Source organism: Acinonyx jubatus, chromosome B2, assembly GCF_027475565.1.
Source record: "Acinonyx jubatus isolate Ajub_Pintada_27869175 chromosome B2, VMU_Ajub_asm_v1.0, whole genome shotgun sequence".
NCBI lineage: Eukaryota > Metazoa > Chordata > Mammalia > Carnivora > Felidae > Acinonyx > Acinonyx jubatus.
In genome coordinates, this window is record NC_069385.1 from 111,511,732 (window position 1) to 111,530,127 (window position 18,396).

General features: G+C 54.2%; 1 protein-coding gene and 1 pseudogene across 1 annotated transcript in view; one reads left to right on the forward strand and one right to left on the reverse strand.

The window, feature by feature from the left end:
* LRFN2 (leucine rich repeat and fibronectin type III domain containing 2) overlaps window positions 1–18,054 on the forward strand; it is a 179,086-nt gene extending 161,032 nt beyond the window's left edge. The window contains exon 3 of the mRNA XM_027057814.2: window positions 16,747–18,054. Coding sequence (XP_026913615.1) covers window positions 16,747–17,725 — 979 coding nt within the window. The 3' untranslated portion in view covers window positions 17,726–18,054. The remainder of the gene's footprint in view (window positions 1–16,746) is intronic.
* On the reverse strand, window positions 3,150–3,249 carry LOC113598961 (uncharacterized; annotated as a pseudogene).
* Window positions 18,055–18,396: the final 342 nt, after the last annotated feature.

Consider the following 18,396-nt stretch of genomic DNA (forward strand, 5'->3'; position numbering starts at 1 on the left):
CAGACCCATACACCCCAACAAACAGTGCTGGAGAGACTCCCAGAAAATTACAGACGGAAGTCTGTGATGTACTCACACCCAATTGACTCACGTGATTACTCCCATATGAGATCGCAGACCCACATGGCCATCCTGCAGGGACACCAAAGTGCATTTAGTGGCTCTGTTCTGTGCTCATTGTCAGCACAGGAGCTGCTGTCCCAGGCCCGGGGAGGGGTGGGGATGGAGAAGGTAATAATATTGCTGCTTTTAGGGACACCTGGGTGGCTCAGTTGGTTGGGCATCCGACTCTTGATTTTGGCTCAGGTCATGATCTCACGATGGGTGGGATTGAGGCCTGCCTCAGGCTCTGCACTGATTGTGCAGAGCTGCTTGGAATTCTCTCTCCCTCTCTCTCTCTGCCCCTCCTCCACTCGCTCGTGCTCTCTTTCTTTCTCAAAATAAATAAACTTAAAAAAGTAAATACTGCTGCTTTTAGGTAATCCCAGTTAGAACCAGGACGGGGCACCTCTAGACCAGGCCGGCCTCACCTGAGAGCTTCTGGCTAATGAATAAATTCCACAGTAAGGTTCATCTTCTCAGCGCCGAGACCCTGGCCCCCAAGATGACCTACTGGTGCCCCCAGACATTTCACCTTCTGCCACTACAAGAGCTCCTGCCTGGAGATGGGTTAGGTGGTGTTAGTGTTCTCTATGAAAAAGATGTTGCTGCTGCCAAAGATCAGTAGACAGACAGACAGACAGGGAGAGATGATAGACATGATAAAGTAGGTAAGCGTTCACTATATTTATACATGATGTAGTGAGTACATATTGCATGCCAGTGTTTTGCACATACTATTTCTAATCCTTATGTGGCTCTGCAAATTAGATTTGCAAACTGCCTTTATGAGCAAGAAGCCTGAAGTTCTGGGAAGTGAAGTAACAGGAGTAAAGATTAGGCGGCCAGTACGTCGGGAGTCAGAAGTCAAGCTCACGGCCCGGATCGCTCCCGTGCCAAATCCTCTGTGCGCTCATGGTTGGGAACGCGGTGCCCGAGCTCCCGCCCCTTTTTGCTGGCCGTACCCCACCCACCCTCCTCCTGCTCTGCCTGGCTCCGGTCACCCTCTTCTGGTGATATTCTTGTAGAGTTCTAAAATGTCAGAATTGGACATTGAAGCGCAGAGAAGAAAAGTGCCTTGCCCAAGGCCCCACAGCAAGTCCATGGCAAAGCCAGGGTTAGAGCCTTGTCCACGCAGTCTGGACCTGAGGCTATTTGATGGCGGGGGACAGCTCTGTTCCCCCACCCCGCCTCCCGCTCGGCTGCGCAGAGTAGCCTCCGCACTGCGTCAAGATCTGACTCCAGAGGTCATTCTCTCCCTACCCCTGTTTAATTCCTTCCCGGCCAGCCTGCTTGTAAGGGGCAGAGGTGTCCGGGGGAGGATCAGCAGAAACACAGCCGGGAGAAGTGCTGAGCGGGCTCCCTCCGCCCACCGGCTGGAAAGGACATCTCTCTGCAGGACGAGGCCGCAGCAGAATGATGCCTGGCCAGCCAGGTGTCTGGCACACCACTTGGTCGTGGGGTCCGGCTTCCAGGCATGCAGCTCAGAGCAGCCCTTAAGGAAGCACCAGACAGTCTCCAGATCACTGATTCGTGCACCGGTGCTGAGTGTCCCTGTTATAAAAAACACCACCTCACATCCGTGACCACCTTACCACTTAACATGCTGCGTCAGAGGAGACACGTCTTCCTGGGTTTTCCCAACAGACCAGTTGCAGTAGTATCGTTCCCATGTGACAGACAAGAAAGCGGAGATTCTCAGGAGCGGGATCTCCTTGTTCCCGATGGCTCAGCTAGCCGACGGCGAGGCCAGAAATGGAACCTGATCTTCAGACGGCAAATCCGAGCATTTTTATTACACATACGTGTTCCAAGCACTGTACCCAGTACTGAACAAATATTGTATTTTATTTTCACAAAGATACCGTACGATCGCTATTATTAACCCATTTTGCAAGCAAGAAAACCGAGTGCGGTTCGGAGATGTGCTGTGAAGAGGCGTACATACATTGCATGGCCAGTGAGCTTTCTTTCTTCCACATAGCACAGGTTCGACCTCGGGATTGATACAGTTCCCTTCCTCGGGGAGCTTCACATCTGACACAGAGAGGGGATTATTACTGGGGGGAAAGGCAGGACCCCAGAACTCATCCATGAAATAACTGAGGGTTTCACATCATCTTGATTTCTTCTATCAAGGGTCAGCGTTGACTTCAGCGCTGTCATCGAAACAAAACCTCGTGTTTACTGTTCAGGCATCCTGCCCAGCACCGAACACACTTTACCTCATTTAATCCTGACAATATCCTACCAAGCAGGTACTCACATTCCTATTTAACCCAGGCAGAGGGGGTCACACAGTCTGCCTAGAGTCACACAGCGAATCAGTGGCAGAGCGGGACATGAACCCACACCCAACTGACCCCACAGCAGATACTGTGGACCACTGTGTGTTTCCTTCCGCAACCCCTGTCACACATCTGGTTGAGGCCAGGTTCTGTTCTGGAACTTCCCTGTTCTTCCACCATTAGGACAGATACAGAAGTGCCAACAGATGGCCCCAGGCCCCTCTCCCCAAAATGCCGCCCACCATCCCTGATCTGTCAGGGCAACCAAGCCCGTGGACACTGGAGCCAAGACAGCCCTGCAGACGGTGACTGTCCCCCCGAGTGTGTGTCAGCCATACTGACATGGCAACTATATTTCCGACAACCTCTCTCCCTCCTACCCTCCTGGCAGAATTTGCTTTGTGATGGCATTTTGCAGGGGGAAGGGGGGCACTGATTTTATTGTGCCAAAATATGCGTAACGTGAAATTGACTATTTTAGCCATTTTCAGCGTGCAGTTCGGTGGCATGAAATGCATCCACACTTGTGCTGCCGCCGCCCATCCCCCAACTTTCCGTATTCCGGACCGTAACTCCGCATCCATCAAACACCAGCTCCCCTTTCCCTTCCCCCCAGCCACCCTTCTACTTCTTGTCTCCCCCCACTCTCAGAACTTCGTATAAGTGGAATTGTGCCATTTTGGTCCTTTTGTATCTGGCTTATTGCCCTGAGCGGAATGTCCTCAAGGTTCACTTACGGTGTAGCGTGGGGCAGAATTTCAGAAAGATATGGAATGCGTCATGAATTTTCGCGTCATCCTTGTGCAAGGGCTTCACTAATCTGTGTATCATTCCAACTTTAGTATACATGCAGCTGAAGCAAGTACTGTGATAACATTTTTTAAATGTTTATTTATTTTTGAGAGAGAGAGAGAGCGTGAGCAGGGGAAGGGCAGAGACAGAGAGGGAGACACAGAATCCAAAGCAGGCTCCAGGTTCTGAGCTGTCAGCACAGAGCCCAACGCAGGGCTTGAACCCACAAACCAGAAGATCATGACCTGAGCTGAAGTCAGACGCTTAACTAACTGAGCCACCCAGGTGCCCCGCTGTGATAACATTTTTAAGAAGGCTGGTGCCACGGGTGACTTTGCCGCTGGGTGGCGCCACCGTGAAATTATGGATCTGCCAATGCGGGGAACTGATCAGGGACATCACTGGGTGGCACTGACCTGGGTCTGCCAGTTAGCTTTTCCGGTGCATTTTGGACGCAGCTGGTGGGGAATCTTCGGTTTGAACACTCCTGTGTTTACAGTGAGGTGTAATTGGTCTGACACCTTCTGCGTTTTTTCTGTAAGTGATGAATTGTTAGTGAACAAGCTTTCTCAGCTCCTCAAGGAGATGAAAGGCAACTATCATCGTCATCTTCACGGGGGTAACCGGCCGCCTTGGGAGGGGGCAGCCATGCTTATCTCCACTGCATTTCATTTTTCATACCCACACAAGAGGTTGTCCTGCTATCCTCATTTCACACATGAGCGAAGAGGTTCGGAAGGAGAAAGTGATCCGGAGTCCCACGGTTGGGGGCAGAACCGGCCCTCAAAGAGAGATTTCTGTCTGATTCTGAAACCCACGCTTTTTCCTCTGAGACATGCCAACCCAGTCCTTGGGGGCTGGGAGCGAAGGACAAGTAAATACAGGGAGAAGTCCCCCATCCACAGAGACCTGGATCAAGAGAGACGGAGAGAAACTAAAGACCCAGAGAGAGAGGCCCGACACGGGTGGGAGAGCTTGCTGGGTCGGCTGCGGTGGTAGAAACAAGTCTGCAATCGTAGAAACACTGCTTCCAGGGAACAGAATGGAACAACATGGCTTAATAGCAGCCTGGGGGAAATCACAGAGCGTTTCCATTGACCGTGCGGAGCCACAGATGGGATGTAGCTTCCAGAAACTCTGATGCAATCTTGAGTGGGAATGGGAAGAGGCTCAAGAGAAGTAGGATGTCCCATTGGGGGAAGGTGGGGTCTGACTCCGTTCTCTGTGCTCAGACCGCCCCAGAGAGAAGGGCCAAACCCACCCTGGCATGCTACTGGAGGGGAGCAGCCGCGTTGTACGTGGAACCTGGAGCCCTGAGGAAATTGGAAGGAATGGGAATGTTAATTCTGCAGAGGCAAAAAGCTCAATGTGGGATGGGAGAGCAAAGCCCAGTTTGAGGAGCACTGATGTGTCCACACAAAATAAGTAAATAACGCCTTGTTCTGAGTGTTCCCAGGGGGGTGTCTTGGGGCCCATAGGAAGAAGGCCCAACGTGGGCCAGGACTCTCCTCCCCTCAGGGTTGTGAGAAGCTGGAGGGGCTGCCTAGCCTGCCCCTGCGGAGTGGCAAGCACAGTGCTGATAGCCAGAATAGTCTGTTGCAGAGGGACCCATGCCCCTCTCCAGCAGCGCTCCTGAGGTCTGTGTGTGGAGACGGCAGGGGAGGCTGGAAAGACCAGCAGACGTAGGTGAGTCACCAAGCTGGGCTAGCGGCCACATGGAGACAGACCATCAGGTCTCAGATGGCTGCCTCTGAGTTGGGCTGCATGCTGCCTAGCTGGCTGGAACTTGATCTCTCCATCCCCATTGAGACCAGATGACTCCTCAGGTACCAACTAGCATACTATGGACCCGGCACTGGTCAGAGCACAGGTGCTGACTCTTTAGTCCTCATAGCAACCCTGTTGAACTATAAACCTCCCTCTTTACGGAGAGGTTGAGCGGCTTGCCCAAGGTCACACAGTCAGTAAGTGATGGTGCTTGGCTTTGAACCCTGATGACCCAGTATCAGCACTTTAACCCCTCCAAGAGGAAGAGCACCATGGAGCAGGGCCAGCCTCCCCCAGTGACACTGTAGTCTCAGCCAAACCCGGGGCCTGGCGATTTCCCATACCCTGACAGGCAGCCAGATCTGCCACACTTCCCGAGTCAGAGAGCAAAGGAAGGGCCTCCCCCGGGTCAGACCCTCACCTGTCACCAGGTAAGCCCTTCCTCTGGGGAGGGGAGTGAAGAGGCAGCCTGCTGGAGCTTGGCTCACTTTGGCCTGATTTCCGGCCATCTCTGCAATCACTCAGCCAGGGTTTAACTAACACTTGTCACCACCTGTCTTCTGGAAAACACTCTTGGAGTCACGTGGTGGGTGGGGGCACATGTCCTGCAGTGAGTGTTGCAGGCACGATGCCTCCCTGCCAACCCAGCCAGGACCCAGGCACAGCCCAGGTCTTCAGCTTCCTAGCTTGTGTGAGGTTTGTTAGGCACAAATCCCCGAGGCCTGCATTTCCACCGTCAGAGATACGTTTCTTTTGGTTCAGCATCACCAACTCCTTTATATAACAATCCCTCAAGAGGAGCTTACTCTGTGCCAGACACCAACCTAGGTTCTTTGTGAATCATGACTCGTTAAACCTTATAGCAACCCTATAAAGCAGGGCTTATAAATGCCCCATTTTACAGAAATGGGGTATTTTTAGGAAACTAAGGCACAGACAGGTTAAGAAATTGCCCACGGTAAGTTATTACAGCTGGGAAACGGCCGAGCCAGCATTTGAACCCAGCAGGCTGGCTCCAGGGTCTGCTCATCACCACTGCCCTCGGCTGCCTCTGAAGCTTCTCTTTCTTTCTAATGGTAGGTATTCCTGGGAGGGGTGACATCTATCGTCGGGATTGGATTTATCAGGGATTTTTCTTAATAGAGACTTATGCAACAGAACTGTAACTAACAGGCAGAAAGTGGAAAAACAGGAACAACAATGTAGAAACAGAGGACCAGAGTGGGGGGGCCTCAAACTTCAGTTTGGCGAGGCAAAGGCAAAGAGAGCACTCTGGGAGCACACGAGCTTGAGCCCGGCCCAGGGAAACCCCAGAAGGATCCCAGTAAACCCTGAGGTCAGAGGAGTCAAGAAAAGCTGGAAAAACCAGAAAGAAGGGATGAAGCTTTCCAACGTCACCGAGAGAGCTTGTGGGGAGAAAGAGAAACACAGGCATTCTATTGAAACCTTTAGGAGTGGCCTCTGAACCGGACAGCGTTCCCTGGGCTGGCCCCATCCGTTTGGGGTGCCAGGGCTCATGCCGGAAAGCACCTGTCTCCTGCTGGAGCACGTAACAAAGCTGTCCAGCATGCTCTGGAAGAGCAGCATCCTACTGCCCTGTCCGGTGTGGCAGCCTCTAGCCACACGTGACTAGCGTGACTGGGGACCTGAATTTTTTTGTCTGATTCCATTTTAACTAATTTGAAGTTACATTTAAATAGCCACATGTAGCTACTCTTTGGTGGTGCAAATATAGAACATGCATTTCCTTCACCTGCCCAACAAATGTTTTTAAGGGCTGACTTTGTGCCAAGTGTTGTTCTAAAGGCTGGGGAAATATCAGTGAACAAAAGAGGCAGAAAAAAAAAAAAAACAAAAACCCTGGTCTCCAGAAGGAGAGCTGAGATTCTACTGGAAGGAGAGAAAAGGTAATTAAGAGAAAGCATAGGAAGGGGCGCCTGGGTGACTCAGCTGGTTAGGTATATGACTCTTGATTTCGGCTCAGGTCATGATTTCATGGTTTGTGAGTTCGAGCCCCACGTTGGGCTCTGCACTGACAGTGTGGAGCCTGCTTGGGATTCTCTGTCTCTCTCTCTCTCTCTCTCTCTGCCCCTCCCCCACTGATGCGTGCTTTCTCTGTCTCTCAAAATAAATGAACATTAAAAAATAGTAAGCATAGTAAGTAAGCCAATGACAGCATCTTTCTCTCAGGCAATAAAAGTGGACTGGGGTAAAAATGGAGCAGAGTAAGGGGCATGGGGGACCCAAGACAGAGGCGAGGGAGAGCCTGTGGTGTTAAATGGGTGATCAGAGAAGGTAACATTGGAGCAGAATTGAAGGAGGTGAGGTAGTGGGCATATAGACACCTGGTGGAAGAGCACTGAGGTAAGGTCAATGGCCAGTGCAAAGGCCCTGAGGCAGGAGCACCTTTGGCAGGTTTAAGGAATAGCAGGGAGGCCAGGCCCTGGTGCAGAGTGATCAGGGTGAGTAGGAAGAGAGGAAATAAGAGAGGAGACTTGCAGATCACATGGGACCTGTGGGCCATGCCAGGACTTTGACACATGAGACAGGCCTCACTGGGGGCATTGAGCAGAGGAAGGACTTGATCTGACTGGCTTATAACAAGATCCTCTGGCTGCTGTCTCAGAAGAGGCAGGGGGAGGAGAGCCAGAGAGTTCACCCAGAGGCCAAATAAACAAGGGCTTTGATCCCCAACCCTGCCTGCTCTCCCAAGGGTGGTGGGAATGGGTAGCAGGGGGCCTTTGCCTCAGAATCTCAGTAATCTTGAATGTGGCTTCTTTACTTGTGGAGGGCCTCAGGGCACCCGGAGGGGGTGGGGGGCCTGTGTTCTCAGCAGTGGCAAAGACAGAAAGGCAGAGACAGAGCCTGGTCCCTGGCCCCTGGCCTTTGTCAGAAGTCGGTAAGAGGCTTCTGATTCTTGGAGCCCTCACCCAGTCACGCCAGCTCCATGATAATCCCATTCTAAAGAGCGGCCATGTGCCTTCCCCTGCTATCACTCAGGGCCAGGCATTTAGGGAAGACCAGCGTCTGGCATGAGACACCAGAAGAAGGGTGGCCACCACTTGCATCGGTACTTCCAGTAAATTCTCTGTAACTATTCTCTGATCCCTAGACCAGAAACAACAAATCTGAGACACAGATCCTTCCTGCCCCATGCCACTCTGTCCCACGGAATCTGAACACAGCCTCAGAATCCTTCTCGACCCCGGCACTCAGCCAACACTCGGGATTGGAACACAGCACTGAACGTATTTGCGAGCCTTCCAGAACCTCGCTCCTGGCTACTAGTTTGATGACCTTATTTCCCATCACTCTTCCCTCCCACCACTCTATTACAGCCATGCCAGCTTCCTCACTGTTCCCGCCTCAGGGCCTTTGTACTGGCAGCTCCCTCTGTGAGGAAACTGCCCACAGATACCCACATGGCTCCCTCACAGTCTTCAGACCTTACAGGAGCATAAGGAAGCAGCCAGACAACCCTCATCCCTCCCTGAAATCCCACCTCCACCTCTAATTAGCTGTGCAACCTCGGGGCAATTCAGTTACCTTCTCTAAAATGGGAGCATAATTGTGAAAGGAAATTCTCAGGGCTATCATGAGCATTACTATCATGAAGTAATGTGAGAGCGCTGAGTTCAAGCCTTGGCTAGGTGCACATGTTCCCTCTGTGAGACCTGGGGCAAGTCACTTCTCTGCACTTCAATTTATTTATCTGTACATGGAGGATAATAATAGTACACGTCCCTCCCAGAGTTGCCATTAGAATTAAACGTATGTAGCATACTCAGAACAGTGTTTGACATACGGCAAGTGTTCGATAAATATAAGCTGTCGTGGTAGCGATACACGATTTTTTTTTTTATTGCTGTCAGTTAGCCTGACTCTTAAGACTCACTTCCTGCCAAAGTCGGATTCTGCACAGTCCAGTTCAAGGTAATTCAGTATAGGGAGGCTCATGCTCCGCGGTCTGACGACCCGGGCTTACAGCACTGGCTCAGCCATTTTCCGGCGGTGTGCACTTGAGCAGGTGACCCGTATGCCTGAGCCTCAGTCTCTTCATCTGTAACATGGGGATAATTATTCCCACCGAGAGTGCCCGTACACAGAATCAAAGAGACCGTGCCTGTCAAGTGCCCAGCACGTGGTAGGTACTCCGTAAGTTGTATGCAGGATAGAAGCTGCCCGGTCTCCTTTCCACCTTGCGGTTTGTGCAGGATGCAAACAGGCCCCTTTGGGGGCTTGCGGAAAGAAGGAGAGGCTGGGGAGCGGGGACGCTTGCCTCAGTTTAATGAGGCTCTTTCATGTGCCCCGAGATCTCGCAGCCGGCCTGAGAGGTTGGCAGGCTAGCGCTTCTCTGAAGAGCCGGGTAATGAGGGTGCAGAGCCGGGGAAGTGGAGTAAGGCAGCTTGACGTGGCTTCTCCAAATTAGTGCTGGGGCTCAGCGGGCAGCCGTGGTGCATCACGGATGAGGGGACATGCACCTGCAAAGAAGTGGTGCTGGGGGAGCTGAGGGGCTGGGGGCTGGAGATAAAAAGAGGTGCATTTGCTGACAACTCCAAGAAAGCAGAGATTGTGTTTCTTGCGTCGATACCAGCACCAGTGTCTTCCTCTTCCACACATACACACTCAGCCCTCTGGGCCGTCACCCATGTACGCGGGTAGCAAGCCCCCCAGGCCCTCCCTGTCCCATCTGCAGAGTCTGCACTAGTCAGGAGAGCCTAAGGCTGCTGCAAATGGCTGCAAACACAGAAAGCCTCAAACGCAATCAAAGTTGATGTCTCGCTGTCCTGAGAGTCCAGGGCGGTAAACCAGGTTAGTCGGGAGGCCTTCTTCACCTGGAGATGCGGGCAGCGGCTTCCACCACCCCTCGGGCCTTGCTGTCACCCGCCTGGTCGGGTTGGGTCACCACACCCCGAGTCTGGCCGCAGAAAGGAAAGAGAGTGTGGGGCAGGCAGTCCCTCTCGTTTAAGGCCTGGTTCGGGGCAGGGAACACATCCTGTTTGCCAGATTGTACCACTTGGAATCCCCTAACTGCAAGGGAGACGGGGAATGTAGTCCGGAGCGAGCCCAGGGAGGAGGGAGTGGGTCTGGTAGTCAGCTCGCAGGCTTTGCGCTGAGGCCCAGGCAGAGACTCAGGGTGTCTCCTATTTATTCCCGGATGCCCCCAGTGCCCTTAACGGGAGCAGTTAGGAAAGAGCAGGCCTGGTCTGCAAGTGACTCTGGGAGAGGTCACACGGGAGTCACCTCAGAAGTGTCAGGGGACATGCAAGAGTGTCTGAAGGGGGTGAGGCCTGGGCCACAGAGGGGCAGAGCAGTGACTAACATTGCCTGGGACCAGAACCCCTTACGTACTATATATATGTGAACACCCACCCCCCCCCCCCACACACACATACACACTCAGCTCTCAGATGGTACTGAGACACACAGACGTGTTCCACACACTTTGTTTCACACACGCACACACGTGCCCGCACTGACACACCCATACAGATCCCTAAAGGTTGCCAGGAGGCCACGCGGTGAGCCTCAAGGCTATAGAAAAATGCCTCTCTGGAAAGACCTCCGCAGGACCAGCCGGTGTCTGAGAGTCACCATTAGCCAGCCGTCATATTTAAATAAGATGCGCTCGCATTTGTCTAGACCTTAACATTTAACATAGAGCTCTTTCATTCACTCAACCGTAGGGAATATTTACTCAGCAGTGACTCTGGGCCAGATACCATGATTGACAGTGGAGATAGAAGTGAGTAAGACATAAGACGTGGCCCCTGGCCTCAAGGGAGCCAGGGAAGAGCTCTAAGGGAGGAATACAGGGAGGGTGCTGGGAGAGGAGGGCAGAGGCAGCTCTCGGGGGGGAGGGGGGTCAGACATGACGTCTGGGTCAGGCCTCAAGGGCCGTGGTCACCAGGTGGAGAAAGATAGGCGATTTCCAGGAAGAGGGGCTTGCTAGAAGAAGGGGTCAAGGCAGCTTATGTGGGGAGTGGGGAGTCACTCAGAGAAAGTGGCAAAGTGCTTCCCGAAGCTGGAGTTTCCATGAGGTTAGGCCAAGATGTGCTGCCGCCAGCAGGAAGCCATGATGGTCTTTTCCCAAAGTGCAAGGGGAAAATGATAACAGGCAGAACATTCTCGTCATGGAAAGGTTACCTCCTGTGCCACGTAGGATTCAGTCAGGATTTATTGAGAAGAATAAAGCACGCTTTAGATCTAAGAGGGAATTCAGTACTGGGGTTGGGCTACACAGGGGTTGGAATTGCTGGGGAGGGGTGTCAACAACAGGGCACAGTGAGGCACCCAGGGATTGGCTACAGCTACTACCACCCATCCACCCCCACCCAGTGGTGGGAAGCACTGGAAACGGAATGACCAGAACCTGAGATCCAAATCTATCTGGCATGAACCAGAACCCCAGGAGCTGGGATCACAGAGCGGGCTCAGGAACTGATGGGAAACCACCACCAGAGGCAGAAAAAGAGGAAGAAACAGCTGGCGTCTCCTGTTCCTCCCACCCTCCTTCCAGTGCCTCCATTGGCCAAGTGCTCCTGGAAACCCCGGGGCCAAGGAGCCTGGGAACAGGCAAGGGAGCCTGGGAAATGTAGTTCCTTGCCACACAGAGTGGGGACAGGTGAAAGGAAGACAGACCTGACAGCAAATAGTGGAATAACCGGCATGCTCCTGTGATTCCCTCCTAAGCCTCCAGCATCAGCTGTAGACAACAGCTATAGATATGTCTGGCAGTATGAAGCTGAATGAACGAATGCCAAACGAATATTAATAGGGAAAAAGAAAAACAACCCAGGAGCAGCCACTTACTCCTGTTTTGTTTTTCCTGGGTAAGTGCTTGGGGCTGCAGCCTTAAATTGTGCTTTAGAACACGCGAGCTTAGTTACATTTAAAGTGTTGGGGCAACTTAACTTAAAATAGCAATTCATGTTTTCTGCTAAGAGAGATGTCGCTGGTTTCCGTGATGGAGAGAAATCTATGAGGATTTCTATGAGGATTTCAGCATGTGTCTTGTGCAAGGAGGGCTGTGACCTGATGGCTGTGCCAGATGTAGTGCGTGGCCTCTCCAGATCCCCTCTTCTATACTGCTGTGTGCCCTGGAAGGCTGACCAGTGTGCAGCCACGAGCCCCAGCTTTTGGTTGGGGTCAGCCAAAGAGAGCAACAGCAGAAGGTGGGGAGGAGGGAGGAGAGGAGGATACTTATTTGGCCGGTCCCCGTGCTGTAAGGTTGCCCCTGGCTGCCTCTGTCCCTCAACCAAATTTTCTATTCCAGTGTGTCGGCCCCAGAGGACATCTGGCAATGTGTGGAGACATCTTTGGTCGTCACAACTGGAGATGCTACTCATATCCAGTCAGTAGAGGCCAGGGATGCTGCAATCATCCTACAGTGCCCGCGACAGCCCCGACAACAAAGAATTTTCGGCCCAAAGTGTCATCAGTGCCGAGGCTGAGAATCCCTACTCTGGATCAGTCCCTCTCAAGCTAGTCATAGTGAGGGATTTGCGCTGTTTCCCAATCTGTTGGAGACCAATGCTTTTATAAGAATGTAATGGAAATAAGTTATCACAAAAAATGATCATGCACAGGGATGTCACGCCGATGCCAAATTGCTAGAAAACTTTCATAATGCTTACTCTGAATTTCTGTACTCTCTGTTCGTGGACCTGTGGGCCACACACAGAGTAGCCCTGCCCGGCCTGCACGGGTCTTTCTCCTTCCTGGATCTGGTGACCTCCCCTTGATATGCTCAGGGCTAGATTGAGTGACAGCTTGGCTGCTATCAACCCTGGGTTATGACATGTTCCCTTGCGGTCCCCCATCCCTAAATCTACCCCTTTGTAATGAGGTCCTTGTAACATATCCCTCTGTGTGCCTTCTGCCCCTAAAGAACCCAGCTGATTCCGAGGTGTTTTCCTAAAGACCGTGGGCAGAGTCAGAGGGTGTGTGAACGGAAGTACAAGACTGTGATGGGCAGTCCGGTTTGGGAGCCCAGCTCGGGAGCTTGGCCTGTCTCTTGTAGGTCATGGGCAGCCCTTGAAGAATGTTTCAGTGGGCAAGGGGCATGGCCAGAGTTGTTTCAGATGGAGCACTCTGGGGATGGCGGTGCTGAGCATGGACTTTAAGGGAGCACGGGTGGAGGCAGGGAGGCCATTTGGAGGCTGCTGCATTCAGGCGCACCAGAGATAGTAGGACCTAAGCAAAAGTGTGTGTGTGTGGAGAGGGAAGGAAGGGAGAAGTCCAGGAGAACCTGCCACCACAGTGCCCGTGGGGCATGGACAGGAGTGAAGGGGGACCCAGGCTCTCCACCTCTCACCGTGAGGATCGGCAGTTGATTGTATTATGGAGCATGAGCAGGTAGACAGGGCCACCCGGGCCAGAGATGAGTTCAGTTCTGTCACTAGAGTTTGAATAGTACCCATTTCACATGACTTTCTCGCGCAGTTCATCTCCCTGACTGCCTGGGGTGGGAAGCAGTCTTGCTTAGAAGTGTGGGCTCTGAGTCCCCGAGGATCCAGATCTGGCCTCATTTCCACCACTCCCCCGAGGGAGGGGAAGCGACAACTGCTTAACGTCCCCCTTCCCTAAATTGGGAATGATGATAATGACTCCCTCCGGGGGCTGTCAGGAGGGTTAAGTGAGATAATGTGCGCAGACTTCCAGGCACAAGGTTAGTGTTCGGCAATTACCGTTTTTTTGGCAAAGGCGGACTTGACTGCCAAGGCTATTTGGAGCCAGCTGGCTCTGGCTCTCCTGTAAGTAGACACACACACACACACACACACACACACACACACAGGAACCAGGAGCTGCTTCCCTGCTCTTAATCCTGGAAGGTAGTCCCTTTCCTCCCGCCTTGTTGCTGACAGGCCAGTTAAGGTGCAAAGCTTTTCCAGCCCAACCCCTCATCCCTGGTGCCAAGGATCTGCCTCGCCCTATCGCACCTCTGTCAACAACACAGCCCTTTGGGGCCTCATCACCTTCTGATCTTGCCTGATTTGGGAAGCAGGGACTGGGGGGTGGTGGGGAGAGGCCAGGCAGGGTCCTGCCCAAACAAAGTTGCCCTGAGGCCTCAGGAAAACAGGGCAGTGTCTGAGAGGCAGAATGGCTCAGTAGTCAGGAGTGGGGGCCCTGAGGCCCAACTGCCTGGTTCAGATCCCAGCACTGTCAGTTCCTAGCTGGGAGCCCTTGGGGAGGCCGCTTAACCTTTCTGTGCCTCTGGTTCTTGTCTGTCTAATGGAGATGACAATTGTTATTATGAGTATTAATCCCCTTAAAGATCTCAGAACAGTGCCTGGCACATAGTAAGCCAGCCCTCGGCATTAACTCCTCTTTTTCTTTATTATTAATCAACAGTAGTGGTAGTCTGCTTTCCAGGAGGAGACAGCCAAACTCCGATAGGATTTCTGGGCTCATGGTCCATCCCCCGTGTCCTGGGATCGTTGCAAAGGTTGAATGCCATACTGAATGCGGAAACCCTGTCACACAACAGGTGTTCAGTAAATGAGCTGGGCCATCCCCTCCTCGAATGGACGTGCTCTTACATTACTCATGTCCCAGCAAGGTGCTGGGTGGCACGAATTTGGAGCCAAATGCTAGCTGTATATGTTTGCCTCTTACCTCAGCACCTCTTCCTCCCTGTCTGCAGAGTAAGGATCGCAGGAGTGGCCACCTTGGAGAGTTGCTGTAGGACTAAGGGAGTTAATAGACAGAAAATAGGGCCTGGCCTACAGTTGACACGTAGTGTTGGCTCTTACTGTCGTCTGTGTTCTGGGTGTATATAGCTCCTGCCTCTCCAACTTACATCATTAGCTTCGAGGGGAAGCGAAGAGGGGCCTGTGTGGCCCTGGTCACATAGGACTCCTTGGGCTCTGCCCAGTGGGTGGCCCAGTAGACCAGAGATCCTATTGGAGGAGGAGTGTGAGCCCCGGTGGTGTTCTGGGCGCTGCTCCAAGGAAGGGGTGGCTGACAGCCTACAGGCTGGGGTGGGCTTTTCAATGAGATGAGGAAAAATGCCCCCATGTTTATCACATGGTAAGGAGCAAGCCCAGACTATGGGCCTAGAAACTAGTGTTAAAGGCCAGTGGCCCCTCCTAGCAGTCCTAGCTGTGTGACTTCAGGCCAGTCACTTCACCTCTCTGAGTCTTGGCCATTCCTCCTCTGTCATGACAGCACCAGTCCCTACCCTCACAGGGTTGCCGTGATGCCCAGGTGAAACAGACAGACCCAAGGGGCTGGCCTGTAGGCCTGGCAATTACACAACTCTCCCTCCCACCCCCCACCCCCCCCCCCCCCCCGCCCCGGCAGCCCCAGCCCCAGCCCCACCACCCTACCTCTTATACCTATGGGCCAGGGGTGGGGCTGGGGACAAAGTTTCCTCCCCTGTGGCTTCCCCATCAGCAGAGCAGGCTGGGAGAATGAGGAGGGAGGCAACGGCCTCTGGGGCTGCCCACTGACGGGATGTCAATAAATGCCTGTCAGCTCCGATCCTGCGTGCGGAGTCCCCTGGTGGAAGTTTTCAGGCTCCGGTATTTCATATTTGAGATCTCAATTAAGCTGCCTGGCTCTGGTTTGAGGGGTTGACGGGTGCTGATGGAGCCCTTGAGTAGTAGGGGACTGGAAAACAGAGGGCCCTTTGGGAGGAGGGGCGGTGGGAAAGGCAGAGAGGGACGTGGCCCCTCCAGGCCGAGGTGAATCTCTCTGCAGGAGTGTTTATGGGGTGACACAGGCATGGTCTCCCGAGATGTCACAAGGCCTGATACCCAGACAGGGCCTTAGAGATCAGGGTGTACCTCCAGGCTGCTGGAGGGTCCAGGTGGGAGAGGCCCAGGAGAGTGGACGGGCCCCAGCATGGGACACTGCTGCCCCACCAGAGCCTCCCAGAGCCGAGGGACCAGTCCAGACCTCCCCAAGCAGAGAATCTCTTTCCAGGCCTCTCTGGATGAGGCTGGCCCGCTATGCCCATGACGGAGGAATCATCCCTTCTCTCTGGGAAGCAGAATCACCTTCCCATCTTCAACGTCGCGTGGTGCCCCTCACCTCTGTCAACACCCTCTCCCCGCTTCCAGTTCTCTTCTGCTTAGACCCTTTCTATCTGGTTTGCAGCAGCAAGCATTCTCCCTGCACAACGTAGGCCCAGGGAGGGGCTCTGGCAGTGTGGATGAATCTCCAGGACATAAAAAGGGGTGGAGTCCCCGGGGGGCTGGAGCAGGGCCAGGGTGGGCCTGGCGCCCACCACCTCCCAGAGTCTGAGGGAACCATGGAGTCAGGCTGGGGGAGGGGGCTCCCTTGGTTTAGTCTCTGCTTCTGCAGCCTTTAACCTCTCTGTCTCTCCGTGTCTCTCCCTCTGCCCCTCCCGTGTTTCCTTTCCCATCTCTTTCCCCGAGGTGTCCCCCTTCTTCTCTGTACCTCCATCTCTTAACCACCCTCCACACCCCTGACCTTTGTATTTCTACACCTGGTCTGCGTGTGCACCTCTCGCTGACCCCTCTACCCCCGAAACTCTGTCACTGCCTTTTTCACCCCACCCCCCACCCCCCGTCCCTCTCTGGCTCCTTATCTGCACCCCTCACCTCCCACCTCTTGGACTCCTTCACCATTTCCTGTCCACTTCCTGTCACCTGCCCTCCCTTCCTTTTCCTGTCTCTTCACCTGTCCCTCTCTCCTCTGCTCCACCTCATTCTCTCTGTGTCCCCTTGTCTGTCTCTCCCTCCCCCTGCCTCTCCTGTCCTTGTCACTCTCTCTATTACCACCTCTGCTGACCTTCACCGTCCTCCCCCTCTGCGTCCACCCACCCCAGGATGATTCCAGCCTCCAACAAGGCCTTCGTGGTCAACAACCTGGTGTCAGGAACCGGCTACGACCTGTGCGTGCTGGCCATGTGGGACGACACGGCCACGACGCTCACAGCCACCAACATCGTGGGCTGCGCCCAGTTCTTCACCAAGGCTGACTACCCACAGTGCCAGTCGATGCACAGCCAGATCCTGGGTGGCACCATGATCCTGGTCATCGGCGGCATCATCGTGGCCACACTCCTGGTCTTCATCGTCATCCTCATGGTGCGCTACAAGGTCTGCAACCAGGAGGCCCCGGGCAAGCTGGCAGCTGCCGCGGTCAGCAACGTGCACTCGCAGACCAACGGGGCCCCGCCGCCCCCTCTGGCCAGCGCGCCCGGCGGGGCGCCCGTGCCGGGGCCGCCCAAGGTGGTGGTGCGCAACGAGCTCGTGCACTTCAGTGCCAGCCTGGCCCGAGGCAGCGACTCCTCTTCCTCCAGCTCCCTGGGCAGTGGGGAGGCCGCAGGGTTGGGACGGGGCCCCTGGAGGCTCCCCCCGCCTGCTCCCCGCCCCAAGCCCAACCTTGACCGCCTGATGGGGGCCTTTGCCTCCCTGGACCTCAAGAGTCAGAGAAAGGAGGAGCTGCTGGACTCCAGGACTCCGGGCGGGAGAGGGTCTGGGACATCGGCCAGGGGCCACCACTCGGACCGAGAGCCGCTGCTGGGGCCGCCTGCGGCCCGGGCCAGGAGCCTGCTCCCCTTGCCCCTGGAGGGCAAGGCTAAGCGCAGCCACTCCTTCGACATGGGGGACTTTGCCGCTGCGGCTGCGGCAGCCGGAGGGGTCGCCCCGGGTGGCTACAGCCCCCCTCGGAGGGTCTCGAACATCTGGACAAAGCGCAGCCTCTCTGTCAACGGCATGCTCTTGCCCTTTGAGGAGAGTGACCTGGTGGGGGCCCGGGGAACATTTGGCAGCTCCGAGTGGGTGATGGAGAGCACGGTGTAGGCCCGTGGGGCGGGAGGTGGGGGGGTGGGGAGGCTCCTCCTCTCACCCTTGCAGGGTGGATAAAGGGGAAAGAATCTATACTGGCAAGTCTTTGTGGAGTTTCCATGGTGATGTTTACATCCAGGGACAGTCTCGTCTCCCTGTCAACGCCCCCACCACCACCCACACCCCCTTCCAGGCCTGTCCCCCACCCACCCACCCAGCCGGGGTGTGCTCAGGGAAAGCGGACTCAATCGCTAAAATGTCGGACTGAGCCCTGAGTGTTTGGAAAGGCGGACTCCCTCCTTTCTAATCACGAATGTAGCGTGTAAGCAAGCGGCTTTGGATTGCTTATGGCTCCAGTGTTGTTTTTATTCCTCAACTTATTTTTCCCACTTCCAGACTCCTCCTCTTCATTCACACAGATCACGGAGAATTTACTCTTCGTGCGAGAGCGGGTTCCCAGCAGCCCCGGTAGTGGGAGATTATCTACTGTCAGTTGACAAGAGAAGGGAGCGATTCTGGTCCCACACTTGTTTGGAAGGAAGACTAGGGCATCCCCTGCCCAGACTCCTTGTTATTCCCAACCACCTGAGCACTGGGGAGGGATGGGCCCTCACCGCCATGCCTGACCCAGCTTCCTCTGCTAAACATGATGCCCCACAGCCATCACATCAGCTTAAGCCAGAAGG